At 36.2% G+C, this 20,823-nt stretch overlaps 1 protein-coding gene across 1 annotated transcript in view; it reads left to right on the top strand.

Annotated features, from left to right (window-relative positions):
• Nucleotides 1-1,118: 1,118 nt before the first annotated feature.
• ASIC5 (acid sensing ion channel subunit family member 5) overlaps nucleotides 1,119-20,823 on the top strand; it is a 33,326-nt gene continuing 13,621 nt past the window's right edge. The window contains exons 1-5 of the mRNA XM_072771581.1: nucleotides 1,119-1,539; nucleotides 4,321-4,627; nucleotides 14,714-14,951; nucleotides 16,960-17,085; nucleotides 19,473-19,622. Coding sequence (XP_072627682.1) covers nucleotides 1,500-1,539; nucleotides 4,321-4,627; nucleotides 14,714-14,951; nucleotides 16,960-17,085; nucleotides 19,473-19,622 — 861 coding nt within the window. The 5' untranslated portion in view covers nucleotides 1,119-1,499. The remainder of the gene's footprint in view (nucleotides 1,540-4,320; nucleotides 4,628-14,713; nucleotides 14,952-16,959; nucleotides 17,086-19,472; nucleotides 19,623-20,823) is intronic.

Genomic DNA, 20,823 nt, shown 5'->3' with positions numbered 1-20,823 from the left:
AAGACGCTGTGGGGAAGTAACCCAAGGTATAGGCTCCAGAAAGAGGAAGTGAAGCAGAAGTGAAAACAAGAAGAAGAAGTAAATATGAAAACATGAATACACTTTAAGAAAATTGCTAGTTATTTCTGAGCCTTGGTTAAATCATGAAGAAAATAATATATAGCTTTAGAAGACTTTCTTTTGATCCCCCTCCCCCATCTCTGCCCAGAAACTCCTCTCCTTTCCCTCTTTATTACTCTTGCTCCACCTGGCCTGTTCTTTCTGGACTAGCTCCACTTCCCACCAGGCTGTTCCCAACTTGTGTCAGCTAATGACTGCCCTGAGAAGTTCAAACAGTGGATAACTGGTAATTAAGCCAACTTAGCATTCTAACCCATTACCTGGTTCATCCAAGGGTTCCCCAGCCTCTGTGGAAAAATGGTAGGATGAAGAAACAAGGAAGACAGGAAAGGGAAGAAAAGGTGAAGAGGTAAGTCAGCTGCCATTCCTCTCAAGAACCACTGAATTTAAAAATTCTCTGAGGTTCTAATGGAATCCCCAAAGACCCCTTTCATGGAGAAATCCATACATCATGAGATTGACCCTCTTCCTAATATCTTTCATTTGTTGAGAACATCATCCCATGACTTTCATTTTACATCACTTGAAATTTCTTAGTTTGCTTCCATATAACACTAGTCTTAACTTATAGTACTGAGTTTCCAAGGAAATATATGTAAAATGTATCTGACCATGTTAATGGTTAAAACACTATTATGGTAACTAAAAAGACTGGAAGTAGTGAGCCATGCAGTTCCTCAGTTGTGTCAAGAGGTGGTGCCATTTATACACAATTATGCATATTTCTCAGTTTATTATTTAATATAATAAATTCTAATAATTTCTCAAAAATGTTAATAAGAAGAAATAATTGACCTCTGTGCTTTATTAAATTTGTATGCTTCCCGCAATCATTACCTCTTGAGGAAGTTTTATGTTTTATGCTGTCATTTTCATTGATTACTATTTCTGTTTAAAACATCTTCACTTGTTATTAAGAAAGTAACTTCAACCGGGAGAAGACATCTTTATCCCCCAAAATTCAGTTCAACTGCATTTTGATTGAAAGCAGGATAAAGAGAGAGGTAGATAGAAGAGTGAAGGAGACTCTCTTCCAAGCGTATCACATGAGTGTCAACTAGGCTCCTCAGGGGTGATTCTAAAATCACAGATTTGTTGGGATTCTCTCTTTAATTCTGAGAAAACGATTTCCAAATTATATTTTTTCATTTCACTCTATGATGGCTTCTCCTCAGTCCGTAAATACCCATAGCTGTTTCTAGCAGCATTTTTGGTTTGCTGATCATGCTTTATGAGGCAAAACATAGCAACACAAACATTTAAATTACCCCCATGTTTTACGACCTCAACTGCTGTATTTTATATAAAGGCCACAAAATGAATATGGTTATCGATGAAAATCGGATATACCCCAAGGACTCTGCACGCTGAACTTGAGAATGGAGCAGACTGAGAAACCAAAAGCATCTGCTGAGAAAGGTGGGTAAGGAGTCAACTGCTCAGAGCAGTTTCTACGTTCATTCCCACAGGCTAGACATCAGCCAAAGGGAAGGGGGATTATGTTTTTCATTTGGGAAATCTGATTTCCGCTATTACTTGGATATGAGTAGCATAGTTTCTGTTACATAGGAAAGAAGTAATTTGTATGAGGGAGACCAATGAAAATTGTTTTAAAATATTTACTATATGCTAGAATCTATTTTTTGGTTTTATTTTGTTTCTTTTTGTTGTTGTTGTGGTTGTTTTTTGGGGTTATTTCGGTTTGGTTTGGTTTGGGTTTCTATTGATCATGTGCCTACAAGTTTTATTTTTAAAATACAGTAAAAAGTGTTTGATATTCCTCGAAATGCCTCTATGAGGATCAGTATTCAATACAAAGGCCACTTCCAAAAACTGTGTAGTGTTTACTTCGGTCAGGGAAGTAAGACATTTCCCTAGCTTTGCGGGCTCATGTGCCGTTTATTAAGTCAATTTTAACCTTCCTCATGGTAATATTTTACCTTGTTTCTTCACTGTTCGTGTACAATAATAAATTATTTACGAAACTCTTTTAAAACCTTAGCAAATGATTAAGAATATTCCAGTAACACCAAAGCAATTGTCAAGGAGTAGTATTAAACAAGCTGATTTTCAACAAATAAGCCTGAAACTTATTTTTCAAGGTAATACTTGCAAGCGGCAATACTTTTTGGTTTGCCAGTTACTGATTCCTAGATTACTCTTCCCCTTCTAACAGCATTGAGCCCTCTACTAGGAGGGGTGCCAATGCCCAGAAACAGAGTTGTCCCTCTGTAAGAGTCAATTCTTCGTGTTTGTAACTAATGGCTAAGTAATACACGAAAGAGTGTTGCTAAATTTATTTTGCTAGGAAATATTAATAACAATAAACTTTTCTTATTTTTTTTTTTGCCCTGGGACTGTGCCAGTTACTTTACATAAACATTACCTAATTTTGTATAAAAACAACAGTATGTGGGACTATTGTAAAAGTTTTGTCTAAACTCAAGCTAATCAGATTAATACAAAATTTCCTGTTTAGTGGATAGTCTATAAAATAATCATAATATAATCTGTGCTTTGCAAATGAAATGGGGTATCTTAGAAAATGTTTTAATAGGTACCTTTTATATATCATAATGGAAGCTCAGCTAATTGGTTGGGACCTATGAAGTATTAAATCATGATTTAATGATAAGCCACACTTGAAACCTTTTAGAAATAAATTAATGCTGATCAGCTGACAGAAATAATACTTCTTGAATTGAAGTAAAAAATATAAAAGTCAATTTTTTAAATTATGAACATTTTTTTAAAGATTTTATTTATTTATTTATTTATTCATGAGAGACACAGAAAGAGAGAGAGAGAGAGAGAGGAGCAGGCTCCATGCAGGGAACCCAATGCGGGACTCGATCCTGGGACTCCAGGACCACATCCCGGGCGGAAGTCAGGCGCCAGACCCCTGAGCCACCCGGGGATCCCAATTCTGAGCATTTTGAGGCCATTAAGAACTAGTTTCTTAAATTAAAATTGTAGACAATGTTAAAAAATATTTTAACCATTTGCCCCGTCACTAGTAAATTAGCAGAATAACAAAAATAGCTAAGACAAATTGAGAACTTATTATGGTTCATATGACATGCCAAGCCATCCCAGGTATTATCTTATTTAAAACTCCCAACAAACTCTTGAGGCAAAAGACTGTTCTCCCACAGAGAAGAGGAACCAAGTATTAGAAAGATTGAGAAACTTGGCACAGTGTCTGAACAATAGCACAGGTTATAAGAGGCAAGACCTAGAATCAGGAGGCTGATATTTCCATTTCAAAGACTGTCTCATCCTCTGAGATGTTTGCAGCCTTCCTTCAGCAAAGAAACTCTCCATGTCTTCTACAGAAAGATAAAAATGAATTAAACCAACAGAAAATTTGGAATATGTTCTACACTGCCAGAAAAAAAAAATAGGGCCACCTTTTACCAGTCCTTATCAATCAATACAAATAAACAAGAGTTGAATGATCACTGGTAGTATTGAAAGAATTAATTCACTGTCTAAAGAGATTGACAATAGACTCCTCACCTGATGGTGCAACTTTAAATATTCCAGACTAGATTAACCAATTGAAGTAAAATAATTGTGTTTCAAAGCCAGCGAAACTCCAGAAGTTCAGTCCCACAATACATTACTGTAGGACTAAAATTAATTGAAGACAAGATTGCTTTTTAGCCCCACTTACGACCCTCAGAAGAATCAGCCTGATTTTGTTCATGACATCTAAGGGACTCTGTGATTCTTCAGTGAGAAATTTAATTAAATTAATTGATTAATTACTTAATTTTTAAGACTTTATTTGAGAAAGAGAGAGCACACGTGCGTGTGGATGAGGGAGGGCAGAGGGAGGGAGAGAATCAAACTCCCTGCTGAAGAGGAAGCCCCACCCAATCCCAAGACCCTGGGATCTTGACCTGAGCTGAAGGCAGACACTTAACCAACTAGCCACTCAGGTGCCCCAAGAAACTGTATTTCAAAAGTAAGAGCCATTTTTTTTTTGAAGATTATGAGTTGCAAGCCACCCATTCTATCAGACCCATGCCATCAACACTTCTACCTCTTGATTCCTAAAGAAATCATTTAACCAAGATGGATTTTGAATATCTATGTATTATGCATAAAAAGGATAACCTGCTTGAACTTCTTTGAGTTATATTTCTCACAGATGGCATTACTTTTGTTTGTTTAATTATTTTGTTAAAACTTAAGGACTCTTGGAAAAGATAAAGCTATGCCTTTCAAAGAAGCCGCTGCCATCTCCCACTGAACGGAAGAAGTTTGACCATGACTTTGCCATCTCTACTTCCTTTCATGGGGTCCACAATATTGTTCACAACCAGAGCAAAATTCGCAAGCTGATCTGGTCGGTGATAGTCTTGGGCTCAGTCTCACTCGTCGTATGGCAGATCTACAGTCGCTTGGTCAACTACTTCACATGGCCCACCACAACATCTATAGAGGTTCAGTACGTGGAAAAGATCGAGTTCCCAGCTGTGACATTTTGTAATTTAAACAGGTAAAAATTCCTGTTTCAGTAGTCATAAGTCTCTATAACTTTGCTAGCATGACTTTATATCACTGAGATAGTTTCACTCTATGATATTGAATGTATATGAAACCATAAAGTTCTTAAATTATACCTAAAATCCTAAATTTAGGAGGGCAAAGAAGCTTATTTGATTTCTTCTTTAATTTTCTTTCTTTCTTTTTTTTCTTTGTTTCTTTGTTTCTTTCTTTCTTTCTTTCTTTCTTTCTTTCTTTCTTTCTTTCTTTCCCCAATTGCTTACTAGACATCACACCAAATCCTGTGCTTCGGTAAATGTAAAGGTCCTGATCCTTGTGTTTAGAGTGTGTTAATTAGCAAAAATGAAAGAAACATAAGCAACCACAATGCAATATGTATGGCGCTTGTGCAGTACAATAAAGTATGCACACGGGATATGCTAGCACAGGGGGCAGGTGACAGTCTATATCTGGTGTCACAGGAGTCAGAGTATCAAGGATAACTAGGCAGTTTCCAGGTGGGAATGAGGAAGAATCTGAAGAGGGAACCACTGTGCAGAAGTAGTTTGGAGACAGGAAACGTTCTGATGTGTCCGTGATGAGACCTTTAATGTAACAGAGGCAGGCCAGCTTCATGGGTGTGTGACCTGTGCAGTCACAGAGGGCTCTGAGCTCAGAAGAGCCTCACCCTTGGTTTAATGCTCTGCTGTTTTTGAGTCTTTAACTACAAGTCCCTCCAGAAAACAGCAATTCAACAACTACCCCAAGTCCTGTAGGAGGGCAGCTATCCCCCACGAGGCCTTCCAGGGAAAACCCTGTATTTGCCCATTGATGAGCCTGAAAGATCACATATAGGATTTATCTGGGGGGTGGCAAGGCTGATTTCCTTAAGGTCTACCACTGATCCACTACTTGATCCTGGACAACTCGCTTAATCTTAGCTCAATTCTTACATGCATAAATTATAATGTATATATATAATATATATGTAATATATATATTAAAACATAGTTGCTGTTATGTTAGATGAGATAACATATACACCATTTTGTCTTGTTCCTGGGGTCTTCCTTGGATAGGTGTTCCATACATATTAGATATTATAGCATGTTTGTGTGACTGTTACATAAGTGTCTAGGTGTGTGTGTGTATCAAGGTCCCAAAAGTAAAAGCAAATCAACCCCACTCCCCAAAGATTTTCTATACTATTGCCCATGTTAAATGGCCTGCATTCTAATATAAGCAAAGGTTGGTTGAAGATATCTTATTAAAATAAAATGTATATACTATTTTGAAAATGGCAGTCTGAGGAACTTCACAGATCTCTTCAGAGAAAACAATCATAACTAGTAAAAAAGCAATCATTGAGGGTTAAAGCTTCAAAATATAAAGAACTCCTACACCTCAATAGCAGACAAGCAAACAAAAATAACTCAATTTAAAAATGTACTAAGGATTTGAAGAGACATGTCTTCAAAGAAGACATACAAATGGGCAACAGGTATATGAAAAACTGTCAAATGTCACTAAACATCAGAGAAATGCAAATGAACACCACAATTAGATATCACTTCACACCTGTCAGGATGGCTATTATTAAAAAAATTAAAAATAAATTAAAAGAGTAATAAGTAAATAATTTAAAACAACAACAAAGATAGCAAGTATTGGTGAGGATGTGAAGAAATTGGAATTTTCATACACTGTAGGTAGGAATGCTCAAGGGAACATGCATTATGGAAAACAGTGCAGGGGCTTCTCAAAAAATTAAAAATAGATTTACCATATAATCCAGCAATTTCACTTCTAAGTGTGTATCCAAAAGAATTTAAAACAAGATCTCAAAGAGATCATCATTGTACTGGGGAAAAACTCCGTATTTGCCCATGGATGAGCCTGAAAGATCGCATGTAGGATTTATCTGGGAGGTGGCGAGGGTGATTTCCTTAAGATCTACCACTGATCCACTACTTGATCATGGACAACCTCATTTAATCTTTAGCTTCAATTCTTGTATGTATAAATTATAATGTCATAATATTATAACATGGTTGCTGTTACGTTAGATGAAATAATATATACACCATTTTGTCTTGTTCCTGGGGTCAACAATTCTGTATTGTACACTTAGATTTGTTTGGAGAGTAGATCTCATGTTAAGTGTTCTTATCACATAAAATCAAATTTTTAAAAAACTGGTAGAAAAAAAGAGAAAATCATTGTATCTACTACCTAATACCTAAATATAATAAAACATACCTAAATACAGTTTTCTAAAGCAACCAATAAAATATCAGGAAATTGTCCTCAGAGAATATAGCAAATGAAGAAACACTAAAAAAAAAAAAAAAAAAAAAAAAAAAAATTCCACTAAATCCCAATAAGAACAGTGTAGAACTTGCTTCACAAACCACTTAGTTCTTCTCTCTTTCTGTCTTAGCATGATAGAAGCTACATTCTAGGTGGGTTTGACCAAAAAGAAGGGCTCTTTCTCCTCCCCCTTTCCAGTAAAGGGCTACATTATGCCCAGGAAATTCAGGCAGCCGACATTCCATCCAATTCAACCTCATACTGCAAAGGCTAAATTCCAGACTAGAAGAGGTAAAAGATGGGTTCCCTTCCTCTATGTCACCTCCTCTTACAGGGTGGAAGCTCTACCCCAGGCATGGCGGGCTGTAATGCTTAATTACCTTCACCTCAACGTGGAGCTTCCACACTGAGAGAGAGGCATGGTCAGAAGACTAAAACCACTGTCCTGTCCAGAATGCTGCTGGTAAATATTTTGCCCAATGGGAGGGGCAGGCCATAAGAACAAAGAACTCTGACGTTCTCCCTAATGGAACTCTTCTTGTAACAGAGTGTGGTGAAATTCAACTTTTCTTTTAACAGAGTATATGGCTCAAGCCTAAGGATGCCCTCAAAACAGAATCGATTTTGGTGGTAAACGATTAAGTGGAGGTTAGCAGGTTCATGAGACCAACAAGCTAAATTGTAGGCCAGCTATTTTTTCAGTAAGAATAAAAAACAAGAGGGGCACCTGGGTGGCTCAGTCAGTTAAGCATCTGACTCGGGTTGTGGCTCAGGTCATGACCTCAGGGTTGTGGGATAGAGCCCCATGTGGGAATCTGCTTGCCCTTATTCCTCTGCTCCTCCCTTTGCTCATGCTTTCTCTCACTCTCTCTCTCCATCTATCTCTAAAGTGAATAAATAGTCTTAAAAAAAAAAAAAAAAAAGAATGCAGAAAAGAGATATACAAGAAGAATTCTCCCAGGGTCAGAAGAACTCTCAAAGACTGGCCTCAAAATTTACTCCTTTAAAGGGGCATGAATTCAATTAAATTAAACTGTGGAGAAATCTATGCCTCACAGTATTATTAAAAACAATGGAGGGCAGCCTGGTGGCTCAGCGGTTTAGCGCTGCCTTCAGCCCGGGGCATGATCCTGGAGGCCCGGGATCGAGTCCCACGTCGGGCTCCCTGCATGGGGCCTGCTTCTCCCTCTGCCTGTCTCTGCCTGTCTCTGCCTGTGTCTCTCTCCCTGTGTCTCTCATGAATAAATAAATAAAATCTTTTAAAATAAATAAATAAAAACAATGGAGATTAAGATAAGGAAAAGACAAGCCACAAAATGAGAGAACTATTTGCAAAAGACATATCTGATAAAGGACAGTTAGCCAAACATAGAGAACTGTTAAAAATAAGAAAACAACTTGATTAAAAAATGAGTCCAAACATCAACAAACACCCCACCAAAAAGAAATGTACAGGTGGCAATGGGGCACATAAAAAGATGCTCCACTCCACATTATATGTCATCAGAGAAATGTAAATTAATATAACAATGAGATACCACACCACACACGTATTACAATGACCAAAATCTAAAACAGACCTCAAATCTTGGTGAGACTGTGGAGCTACAGGAACTCCCATTCATTGCTCTCATTATTGAATTTAAAACACAGTATGTTACTGGAGATAAAGAGGTCAGTTTATACTGATAAAAGGGGTGATCTATCAGGAAGATATGATTCAGCATATATAGTTGCATGCTTCAGTACCCTACTTTTGGTAATTAGTAGAACAACTGAGCAGAGGCTCAACAAGAAAACAGAAGCCTGAGCAGACTTGAACAGCCATATAAACCAGAAACTAGACCTAAAAGACATCTGTAGACTATTCTATGCTGTAGCCGCAGAATCCATACTCTTCTCAAGTGCACATGAAACATTTTCTAGGCTAGGTCATATGCGAGGCCATAAAATAAGCTTCAATGAATTAAAAAGATTTGAAATCATTCAGAATATGTCCATCAACAATAGAATGAAATTAGAAATCATTAATAGGAAGAAATTCAGGATAGTCACAAATATATGGATATTAAACACCACACACCTAAAAAGCTGATAAGTCAAAGAAGAAATGAGATGATATTAGATAATACTCAGAGATAAATGAAAAATAAGGATACAACATAGAAAAACTCATGAGATTCTGGGGCTCCTGGATGGCTCAGTCAGTTGAGGATCTGACTCTTGATTTCAGCTCAGGTCATGATTCCGGGTCATGGGATGGAGCCCTATGTCAGACCCCAAGCTCAATACAGAGTCTACTTGTCCCTCTCCCTCTACTCCTCCCCCTGTTTGTGCTGTCTCTCTTTCTCTCTCTCCTCAAATAAATAAATAAATTTTTTTTTTTTAATTTTTAGAAATTTTTTTATTTATTCATGATAGTCACACAGAGAGAGAGAGAGGGGGTGGGGGCAGAGACACAGGCAGAGGGAGAAGCAGGCCCCATGCACCGGGAGCCCGATGTGGGATTCGATCCCGGGTCTCCAGGATCGCCCCTGGGCCAAAGGCAGGCGCTAAACCACTGCGCCACCCAGGGATCCCGAATAAATAAAATCTTAAAAAAAAAATTATGGGATGCTACTGAAACCACACTGCCAGAAAAATTTGAGATCACCTAATTTAGAAATAAGGAAAAATCTTGGGAAGCCTGGGTGTCTCAGTGGTTGAGCGTCTGCCTTTGGCTCAGGGCATGATCCTGGATTTCTGTGATCAAGTTCCATGTTGGGCTCCCTGCATGGAGCCTGTTTCTCCCTCTGCCTGTGTCTCTGCCTCTCTCTGTGTCTCTCATGAATAACTTAATAAAATCTTAAACAAAGAGAAAGATCTCAGAGAAAATATTTAATACTCTGTGATTTAAGTATTTTCATAACTTTTAGTATAAAAATTTAATTCATTTTACGTAGCTCAAATTGCAAATCAATGATTTAGGCTCTTGTGTTAGATGGTGCTATCTCAAAAAACTGCTAGTGTATTCTAGTTCAGTTAGATATAGGAAATACCCAGACCAAAAACAAAATTCAATATTTTAGAAACTATAATTACTGAATAAGGAAATTCTTAATTGTAAGGGAATTATTCTTTCTTATGTGACAAAGAACTTAGGTGACATCTATACTGTAGAGGTTACAGAATTTTCATCTCCCAAAGTCTAATTTTATAGGTATATAATTTGAATCACAATACATGGGCATCTAACCCAATATAGTCCACCAGATTATTGGCAGGTCAGGAAAAAACTGAAGCTGTCTACTGTTTGGTTCTCAAAGCCACTGGTCTTCAAATGTTTTGGTTCTTGGGCCACATAATGGAAACTTGAAAAACTATTCTTCTTGCATATTTTAAATTGATATCTAATTTTAAACCATAACTGTAAATAAGTTTATTTCTTATTTTAGGAGATTAAAAATGTAAATTTTATGAGATGGAGTAGGAGAAGAATCATTGATGATAAGAAAACATATTTTAATTGATTCCATGAAGTTTTAAGAATTTTATTGCGTAAACCACATTGATATAAATCACATAAATAGTTATCTGTGGACTTTACTTGATTTTCCCAATAATCTAGAAGTCACACAGAATAACCTAGTTACATTTAAAATAACAAATCATACTGCTTTGTACTACTACAGCTTTTCTCAACTCACAAGATCCCAGCAAGGGCTCAAGCACCTTGGGTCTAACGCCAACCTTCACCTTAATCAGAAATATGTGCATGATAAAGCAAGACAAAATTTAAGGAGCCTTGATAAATTAATTCTTAGAGTCTTTTCTGAAGCAAGATACAATTTAATTGTGCGAATCGGTCTATCAGAAGCCCTGAGTTTGTCACACACCAGTATGCATTATATGCTATGATTTGTGATGGGTGACAGGCAAAAAGTCTTTCATAAATGAGAGAAGAACCATGGTGAATGCAGGCTGTTTTTAAACTTCAGGTGAAAGTTGAAGATCTGGAAATTTATTCCCTTAAAATTGACTGTTCATGAGTACCTTCAGGTCCATGCACATCGTTTGAAGACCAAGCTAAGCTAAACTCATCACCTCCAATTTACATGAGAGAAAATAAGGCTTACCATTGCAATTTTCCAGACCTCTGCAAAAGATGGCTGCTGTTGGATCCTACTGTCTGTAGTCTTGCTAAACTACCTTATCAGCAGGAATGGATACCTGCGGTCAAGAAATTTTGCCAAGGGATCTCAAATTATTAGAAAAGGTTTACTTTTAATCATGGGACTTATGCAGTATATATGACAGCCTAGAGTACATAATTTTTGTACCATTCCCCTCTTTTATACAAAAAAATATATTTTCAGTTACAATTATGAAATTAAATATATGGCAACAATAGCCTATTTGTATTTGTTCTAAAAATGTTTTTAATTAGGCAAATATAACACAAAAATGGGAGGGGGGAGCAATGCATTGATAATTTTTAACATTAATGTATTTTTGAAATAAAAAGAAAAGGTTTGTATTTTGCATCTGTTGCAGTTATGAATAATAATAGCATTGTAGCTTCCAGTTTTTCAGCCTTTTGCAAATTTGCCAATGGTTTCATCAAAATTAACCTTCTTAATATATTCATGTTCAATAGAGCTAGATTTGTAGATACAGTTTGATTCACAGTTGATTGAAAAATACTTATTAATTTTAGTTTTGAAAATTTCTTTCACACTAGGCAAAGATTATACAAAGAAGACAAACTCATCAGGATGCACTTGGCAGAGATTTATAAAAATTACACTTCATGATAAATTCCAGGAATTGCAGTACTGCTTATGGTTTTGTTCCTGTGGGATCCATTCTAGAGACTTTCAGATGTTCCTGTGTCAAACATTCTCACTAAACTATCTTCATAAAATTAATCACAGATTTCCCTTATATTTGGTAAAAACTTCTGAAATTTGTTTCCTTCTACTAAATGCAGGAATAAAATAAATAAAAAATAAAAACAGAGATAATGACTGGATGTAGTGAATATGGATACTATTTGAGCAATTGTATTAGAATGAGTAACTCGAGTTCCGTTCCTTTATCATCACAGTAGTCACTGTGCTTTTTTGTTTATTCCAAATCTACTATTTAAATGCAAAAACAATATGAGGTAAGAGATTTTATTTTTTTGTTTTTTGTTTTTTAAGATTCCATTTATTTATTCATGAGAGACTCAGAGAGACAGAGAGAGAGGCACAGGGAGAAGCAGGCTCTCTTTAGGGAGTCTGATGCAGGACTTGATCCCGAAACCTTGGCATCACGCCCTGAGCCAAAGGCAGGTGCTTAACCCCTGAGCCAACCAGGCGTCCCAGTAAGGGATTTTAACTAAAAGATAAAATCATGACTCTTACACAAGTATAAAATGAACACCTGTCAAAGATTTTATTTTAGTAGAGAACTGTGAAATATTAAAATTGGCTCCCAGGAGAATCCAAACAGAAGATATTCTCACCTATTTTTCCTTCCCATAAAATGATCTGCAAAATATACATTTCTTGTTAATACATGGTAGACTTAAATCTGTCTTGGTGGGATTCAATGAGGGCCTGAGTCAGGCATCAACTTGGACATCAGATGAAATGTGTGCATTTGGGTCACAAAACCTGGGGATGTGTAGTTAGAGGCATTAGTACATGCAAGGACAGATTCATTAACCAGCTATTATATTAACTTGTTTAAACAAATCAATGGATTTTTATTCCTGTTTTCTTTTGCCAGCCTCTTACCAGTGTATGTTAAATAAAAGAGCAAGGCAAACTCTAATTATGCAAGATTTCTGAAAGAATAGACTTGGGAAGATTTAGAAATTTGAATTAAAGTCAAAAATACACTCAGATCAAGACGCTTTGGTTTTATGATGAACAATACGTCTCACAATTTTTTTTTACTTCCTTTGTTCCAAATATTGTTAGACCTTATTCATTAAGTTTAGCTCATCTGCCTAACTCACCTTCATGGTCTCAACTATTATTATTATAATTAAAAAACCTTTTTTGAGAATATTTTAAAATGCCCTCCCTTTTACCCTTTTTAGCTATTGTATTTATACCTCTTACATGTGGGAGAATTCCTTCATTTCTTTCCATAGGCGCTTTTGAAAAGAATCCAGTGAACATTGAATCTCTTTGGGTAGAAACTCCAAAGTTGCAGGGCTTGGGAGCAGGTCCCTTGTATGTCATCATTCACAGAAACAGAGAGCTGAAGGAAGTTCAGTTAGGCCTAACACTGTGATCCTCCCCCAAATCACTTGCAGATGTGGACTGTTAACTCCCCAAATTTTGACCAAGAGAAGCAAGGTTGTTGGATATACTCCTGTTAGGTATAATACCACCATGGATTTCCTTTTCTCTAAGAAAAGGGGAAGTCAAAGGAGGATATGTGTAGGATTCTAGAACCTTAAGGCCATCTAGGTTCAAAGCTGGTTATGTAAGATATTGTATTAGGACCTGACCATGAAAACCTCTAAAAGAATGTATGATATTGGTTTGGGTTTGTTTTTTTATTTTCCATGTAGGGCACTCTACCTTGACTGAGAAAGGGTTTAATGTGGCTTGTATGAGAAAGCAAAATTATATAAAAGATAATAGAAAGTGAAGAAAGTACTTACTGTAGTTAGGGCAAGTAGATTCCTTCTGCTTTAATTGCCGGGAAAATACTTTGATAATAAAAGAGGCATTAATTTCATGAATATTTACCTAACTCTCACTAAATTCCAAGAACTCTTCTAAATGTTTTAGGAAAAATAACTTAATCCACAAAATAACATTTTGAGGTAAGTTTTTTTTTTTTTTTTTTTTTTAACATACCATGATTTTACAAGGGAGGAAGCTGAGTCACAGTGAGATGAAGAAATTAGCCAAGTCATACCATGAAATGCCTACAACAATCAGGGCTTGATCGGAGAAAAAGAAGCACTGTGAGTGACACAGAGAAAGGACTTTTTTATAAGGATTAAGCCCACTGCATGTAGGGGCTGGGTAAGCTGTCTTTCTGAGTCTCTTGCCTCCATTTCTGGTGCTGGGCTTGAAGTCAGCAAGATCAACAGTCAGAAAGGAACACTGATCTGAAGCAAAGGGAAGAAATACCAACTAGAAGGGTACGGCTCTCTTTTTCACTACCCCTGATCTCGATGGTGCAGGCGTCTTGCAGGATGAGCTGGCACCTTCTCCAGGTTGCACTCCCATTTGACCCAGGATTTGAAGAAGCTGAAGGAGGCAGGAAGGAGGAGCTACAGTCCTGGCTGTTGGCCCATATCAACAAGTTGAGTCAGGAGATGTACCGCAAATGGGTATGAGGCCCAAGTTCCTACTCTACGATGAACTTGAGATTGTAACTAGATACATCCTATGGAGATGTTGGAAGATAGTTCTAACATAGTCATACGGGTGCAGGGCAAAGCCACAATGAAGAGCTGGGATTTGAACCCAGGAAATCTGGCCCCTGAGTCTCTATTCTTAGCAGCTTCACATTCCTACCTCTCTCTTCATGCGGGGTCTTCAAGATCCATTAGGATGCATCCAGATCAAGGTTTGGAAGTGTTCTAGATAAATGAAACTACATGCACAAATACAAAGCAAATGCAGGAAATGACAAAGACCTCTTAGGAATTCCATTTTGCTTGAACGTATTATGAACGAAGGAGAGCGTAGCAGATAAGCTGGAGAAGCTGATAGGATCGGGATATTTGGTGTCTGTCCTCTAGATAACAGAAATTTTTTGCTATTCTGAATATTGCCTTTATTTTTACTCATAGGTTCCGAACAGAGGCTGCAGCCAAATTTGGTGTTATTTTTTTCTTATGGAATATCGTGTACAAAGTCGTCCATCTTCAGGAAATCAGGTCCAATTACTCTGGCTTTAAAGATGCTACTGATTTTCTTGAAAGTCATCAAAACTTCAGCATTACAGAGTTTGTTAAAAAAAATGGTTTTTACCTCAACAATAGAACTCTGTTGGAATGTAACTTTTTTGGAAAGCCATGTGGTCCACAGGTAACACTTTGATGTTTCTGCAAAGATCATCAACATAAGAAACTACTGCAACTGTACTGTTTCATACTGAGATAAAGTTTACTTTCATAGGGAATCAATCTAAATTTACTCAAAGATTATATTTCATTAGCTCAGCCTTATGACATCAGGGGGCGTGGAATATACATGAGACATATTTCTTTTTCCAAGTGGTTGGATAAGAAAAAATAGAGAACAGAAATTTTGATTACCTTTACTTCAGGACAATCTCAAAAAAAAAAAAATTTAACCCAAGGGAATATTTTAATATTTCCCATTCTTTGATAACATATGCCAAGACAGCATTTTTATTATCATGAAGGAGCCAACATTCAAGGTTTGTTTTTCTTTTTGCTTGGAGGCAGTAGAAAATGAGCAGGTGCTGGCATTTGACTATGTAACTATATATATACACACACTTATATTTCCTTATATATATATTTACTTATATATATATTTACTTATATATATATTTACTTATATACTTATATATTTACTTATATATTATATTTACTTATATATGTATTTTATTTTATTTATTTATAAATATATTATAAATATATTATAAACTATATATATTTCTCTAATCACTCATAACATCCTGTTTTTATACTTAGTGTAATTTACATTTAAGATAGTGTTGGGTATACCTGGAAACTATTAGCAAAGGGTATGTAGGCACTTCAACACCCTGTTTCTTGTATCAGCAATTCTGTAGCCCGTGTTGTTAGGTGATCCCAAGCAAACTTCACGAATTCATGATTCTGGGACACAATTCCTTATCCTTCTGGTAGCCTTCCTTAGTGCACAGAAAACAGAAAAAAAAAAATGCTTGACAGACCTCTGACAGAGATGAAGCCCTGTTCCAAACTCTTAACTTAGAGAAGTTCTTCTATGTTGCTTGTTATTTACCAACCAACATGTTTATTTTTTGTTTTTTTAAGATTTTATTTATTTATTCATGAAAGGCACAGAGAGACACAGGTAGAGGGAGGAGCAGACTCCCTGCGGGGAGCCTGAAGCCTGCTGTGGGACTCCATCCTGGAACTCCGGGCTCATGCCCTGAGCCAAAGGCAGAAGCTCAACCACTGAGCCCACCGAGGCGTCCCTCAACCAACTTGTCACCAAAAAATTTTGTATTAGACATGTATCAGATGGGAATTTTTCAGTTGCAAATTACAGAAACCCACCTCTGGAAGCTAAAGAGTAAAAAGAATGCATTAGTGTAATGAACAGAGAACTCTTGAGAGTAAGACTGGCTTTAGAAAAGCTTCAACCAAGGATCTTTGACAACCTCATTAACATTCTCTCTCTTGACTCACATTGATTTTTTCCTGTGTGAATTCTCCTCCCAGAGCCATGATGCCTGCTGACAAGCCTCGCCTCTTATTATCATAGGTTAACACTCCAGTATCCTCTCAATAATCCCATGCAAAACTGATTAGGTTTACTTAAGACACATGTCAATTCCTAAACCAATCACTGAGGTGAGAGTGGGGTATTCAGATTGACCCAGTTTTTATCTTATGCTCACCTCTGTAGTATCCGCGTTTGGAGGAAAAAGATCACCAAAAAAGCAGAACAATGTGATTGGCTGTCCCAACATGGTGGGGGGGAGGGGGTAAACTCCTCAAGAGAGGATGTGAGAGCCTTCTCCATAGGTAAGAACACGTTTCCATGAATCCTTACTAAACATAAAACAAATAACTTTTTAAAACATTTTCATTTACATAAAAAAGTCTCCATTAGATAATCACAAATTAATTAACAAGTGCATATTACAAAAAAACTATTAATGAACACAATCCAGAATCACTGTTATCTATTCTTCTGATATTTCTGCATTCTCATTAGACAGATGTCTATCTAAAAAAAAAAAAAGAGCAATCTAAACTTCAAAAATGACCAAAATATCTAACTAATTGCATTTAGTTTGGTTCATTTTCTTTTCTTTTCTTTTTTTTTTTTTTGGTTCATTTTCATATTGGAGGACTTCGCACATGTATTCACTGAATATGGAAATTGTTTTACTTTTAATCATGGTGAAAATATTCAAGCAAAGGAAAAAGTGAGTGTCTCTGGAAGAGGCTTAAGCTTGCTCTTCAATGTCAATCAGGTACTGAATTTTCTTAAACCTAGTCAGGGGTCAAGACAAACAAGTATGTGCAGATGTTTCAAGAGATTTGATCAAAATATTTTGCCCTATCAAACTGTTCTCACAGTTGGTATTATTTCAGTTTTTGTTAATGTAGTCTGGAGCCCCTTAGATGCAAACATTGACTTTACAGATTAAAAACATCAAAATTTAGAGGCATAACCTGGACGTTTTCAACTATACTATTAGCTGTCATTTTTGTGACTCCAGAAATGTTTATGCCACAAAATCATGAAACCAGAGGTTTCCAAATTCCAATGTATGTAGTTGATTTAAAATGACTTTATCTATTTTAAGAATATGTTAGAAAGATTTTTATGTAAAAAAGGCAATATGTTTTAGAGAAGAGTCATACATGCACACTTGACAAGCCATGGAATCTATAGTCTGAAGGATGATTTAAAAAATATTTGTTATAAAGAATGTTGTATAAATTGATTTTGTTTAAGCCTAGCTTCTGCAAATTTGTACTTGGTCCAAGAAGTCTTAAGTATTAGGCCTGAGAGGCAGATGTCCAGACACCAGAGGAATACAGCAGTTGTCATCTTCAAGGGTACCTGGTATAGCTCCCTACCAAGGTTATTTCTCATGTTCTATCTTATACAACTGTTTCTAGTATTATACATTTAGAGATATATGCTTCATTATTTTGGTTTTATAAATGAAGATTCTGAAATGCTGACAAATTAAGCATCCAAAATCATACAATTAATGCACAGGGGAGAAATAAACCTAGTTACCCCAAATTCCATTGAACTATCCTACCTCCCAATCCAAGTGAATGGGGCTGTTGGCTACTTCCAAAGAATTTTTTTTTTTTTTTTTTTTTTTTTTTTTTTTTTTTAGAATTTTTCTTTAAGGCATGTTTCATAATTTCCTCTTGTACCCCATTCATTACTTTTGCTCAAACACAGTACTGCACAGTGTAATGCATGTATATATATTTGATTTTATATATAAATATATATTTTTTTACCGGAACATATGTTTGATTAATATTTCCAGGTCATTTAAATATTAGTCTTATAGTCTGTTCAAATATTATATCATGAATTTTACAAACTGGAATTTCCCAAATATTTTTAGAATGTAATAAAAACCTGCAAATGCAAAATAATATTCCATAAGTAAATGGCTCTTAAATACTTGTCCAGACTAGCCGGTTGAGTGTTTCTTAAAGAGTCATAACAGACTCAGGAGAAATAGGTTCCTGAGTTACAAATGGAATATTAAGCATGTTTATTAAATGTAATTACATATGCAGTTGACCCATTTGAAGGAAAAATCATCATATTCCCAAGCCCGTTCTTTCCCCTTATTTTCTGAAATTACAACTATAGACAGTCCTCAACTTAACAATGTCTCCATTTACAATGTATCGACTTTACAATGATGTAAAACTGATCTGTATGCAGTCAAAGTCATACTTCAAGTTTTGAATTTGCATCTTTTCTTGGGCCAGTGATATGTGGTATCACACTCTTTCATGATGTTGGGCAGCAGGAGTTCCCAGCCAGCCAGGCAATCACCAGGGTAAATAACTGATACACTTACAATCATACTGCCCCCATACAGCCATTCTGGTTCTCACTTTCAGTTCCATTTTCAATAAATTACATGAGATATTCAACATTTTATTATAAAATACGCTTTGTGTTAGATAATTTTGCCCAAGTGTGTGCTAAAGTGAATGTTCTAAGCATGTTTAAGGTAGGCTAGGCTAAGCTATGATGTTAAGTTAGGCATATCAGATGCATTTTTGATTTATGATATTTTCATCTTACAATGGGTTATCCAGATGCAACCTCCTTGTAATTCAAGGAATATATAACAAAGTTCAGTTTAATTTTTTTCAACTGGCATAGAATTTATAGAAGAGCACTGTTAAAGACATAGTGTAAGTCTTCATCTTAGGGGGAAATGAATTTCAATTTTAAATAAGGCCAGATTTTAATCGCAAGGAGAAGAAAGGAGCCAAATGATTTTCTAAAACAAATGAAGCAAAAAGAACAACCAAGAAAGAAGCAACTAAAAGGCAACAAGGTAAGGAGAGGGCCCCTAGGAAAACAGACCATTAACAGTTATGGCAAGTACTACAGTATTCATCCAAGGCGAAAATAATCTATGGAAACTGTTGACACCTTGAACATGTGATTCAACCGTGAAAAGTATGTCTTAGCTGTTTAATTTTCAGTTTTTATATAAAAAGAAATTGAACCGTGATATGAAATATTTGATTTTAAGTCAGTTAAATGCCATCACAAGGTAATAAAACTAAATCTTAAATTTGTGTAGAATTGATATCAATTTGTATTTTGGGAAAATTTTTGTTTGTTTGTTTGTTTCAGGGGGAATTCACTGATGACCCAGCCCTTGGCTTTGTTGATGCTGGAATCATCTTTGTTATCCATTCACCAAAGAAGGTGCCACAGATTGATGGTTTAGGCTTGTCGTCACCTGTGGGAATGCACGCACGGGTAACAATCCGCCAAGTCAAGGTAAATAATATGTGCAAGGTGTAGTGTGAGGGAATCAGGTAGGTTAATAACTGTATATACACAAAAATAATATTTCCACTAGAAACCCCTTTCTGCCATGCCTTTAGAAGACCTATGGAAATTCTATAGTTAGTTGCATATCACATTCTTTCTCATTACTAGGAGGTCCATATGTAGTAAAATCAGTGAATTCACACATACAATGTAAGTGAAAGCTGGGAAACCTGACAAATTCAAAGTAACTTTAAATTGCATTAGAAATGGAAGGGGTCAGTAAATACGAAGAGACCCCTAAGTTGTTGAGCCATGCATTTTCCCAATGAGATGTCCTGGGAAGAAGAAAAATAAGTGGGAAGAAGAGGAATCTTAGAATCAGGCATGTCTGGCAGATTTCCATTTGCCAGCCATTTGCCTGCAATCTCCTTAATTAACTTCCTGAAATTCCATCTCCTCCCTCTGATAAAGATAATATCTCTTTTTCCTAGTTATTGTAATAACTATGATGTTTAAGTGAAATAACATAAAGCACTTACCAGGGTGTCTAGGTGGCTCAGTTGGTTAAACATCTAACTCTTGATATCAGCCCAAGTCATGATCTCAGGGTCCTGAGATCAAGCGCCATGTTGGGCTCTGCACTCAGCAAGGAGTCTGCTTGGGGTTCTCTCTCTCCCTCTCCCTCTGCCCCTTCCCCTGTGTGGTCTCTCTCAAATGGATAAATAAAATCTTTATTTTTTAAAAAAGATTTTATTTATTTAATAGAGAAAGAGAGAGAAAGATAGCACAAGCAAGAGGAGTGGCAGTGGGAGAGGAAGAAGGAGATTCCCCACTGAGTAGGGAACCCAGTGCAGGGCTCAATTCCAGGACCTCAGGATCATGACCTGAGCCAATCATGCTTAACTGACGTACCCCCCAAGAGACCTCAAATGGATAAATAAAATCATTTTAAAATAAAATAAAAAAAAACACTTCATATTGTCTGGCACATAATAAGTGCTCAATAAAATATTTTTGGTGTTTAATTTTGGTTGCTGTTTTGTGGGTGGACTGATGAATATGTCAACATTATTTCCATAAATTATACTATTTTTTTCTTACATGAGTTAATTTTTAGAGCAGTCTGAATTTATTGATTCACTTTACGTACAGAACATTTAGGATATGTGTTAAAGGCACTGCTATATTTACCTTCAGGGATTTTCAG

Source organism: Canis lupus, chromosome 13 (genome assembly GCF_048164855.1).
Source record: "Canis lupus baileyi chromosome 13, mCanLup2.hap1, whole genome shotgun sequence".
In the NCBI taxonomy this organism is placed as follows: domain Eukaryota; kingdom Metazoa; phylum Chordata; class Mammalia; order Carnivora; family Canidae; genus Canis; species Canis lupus.
This window is presented reverse-complemented; position numbering and strand designations above follow the sequence as displayed.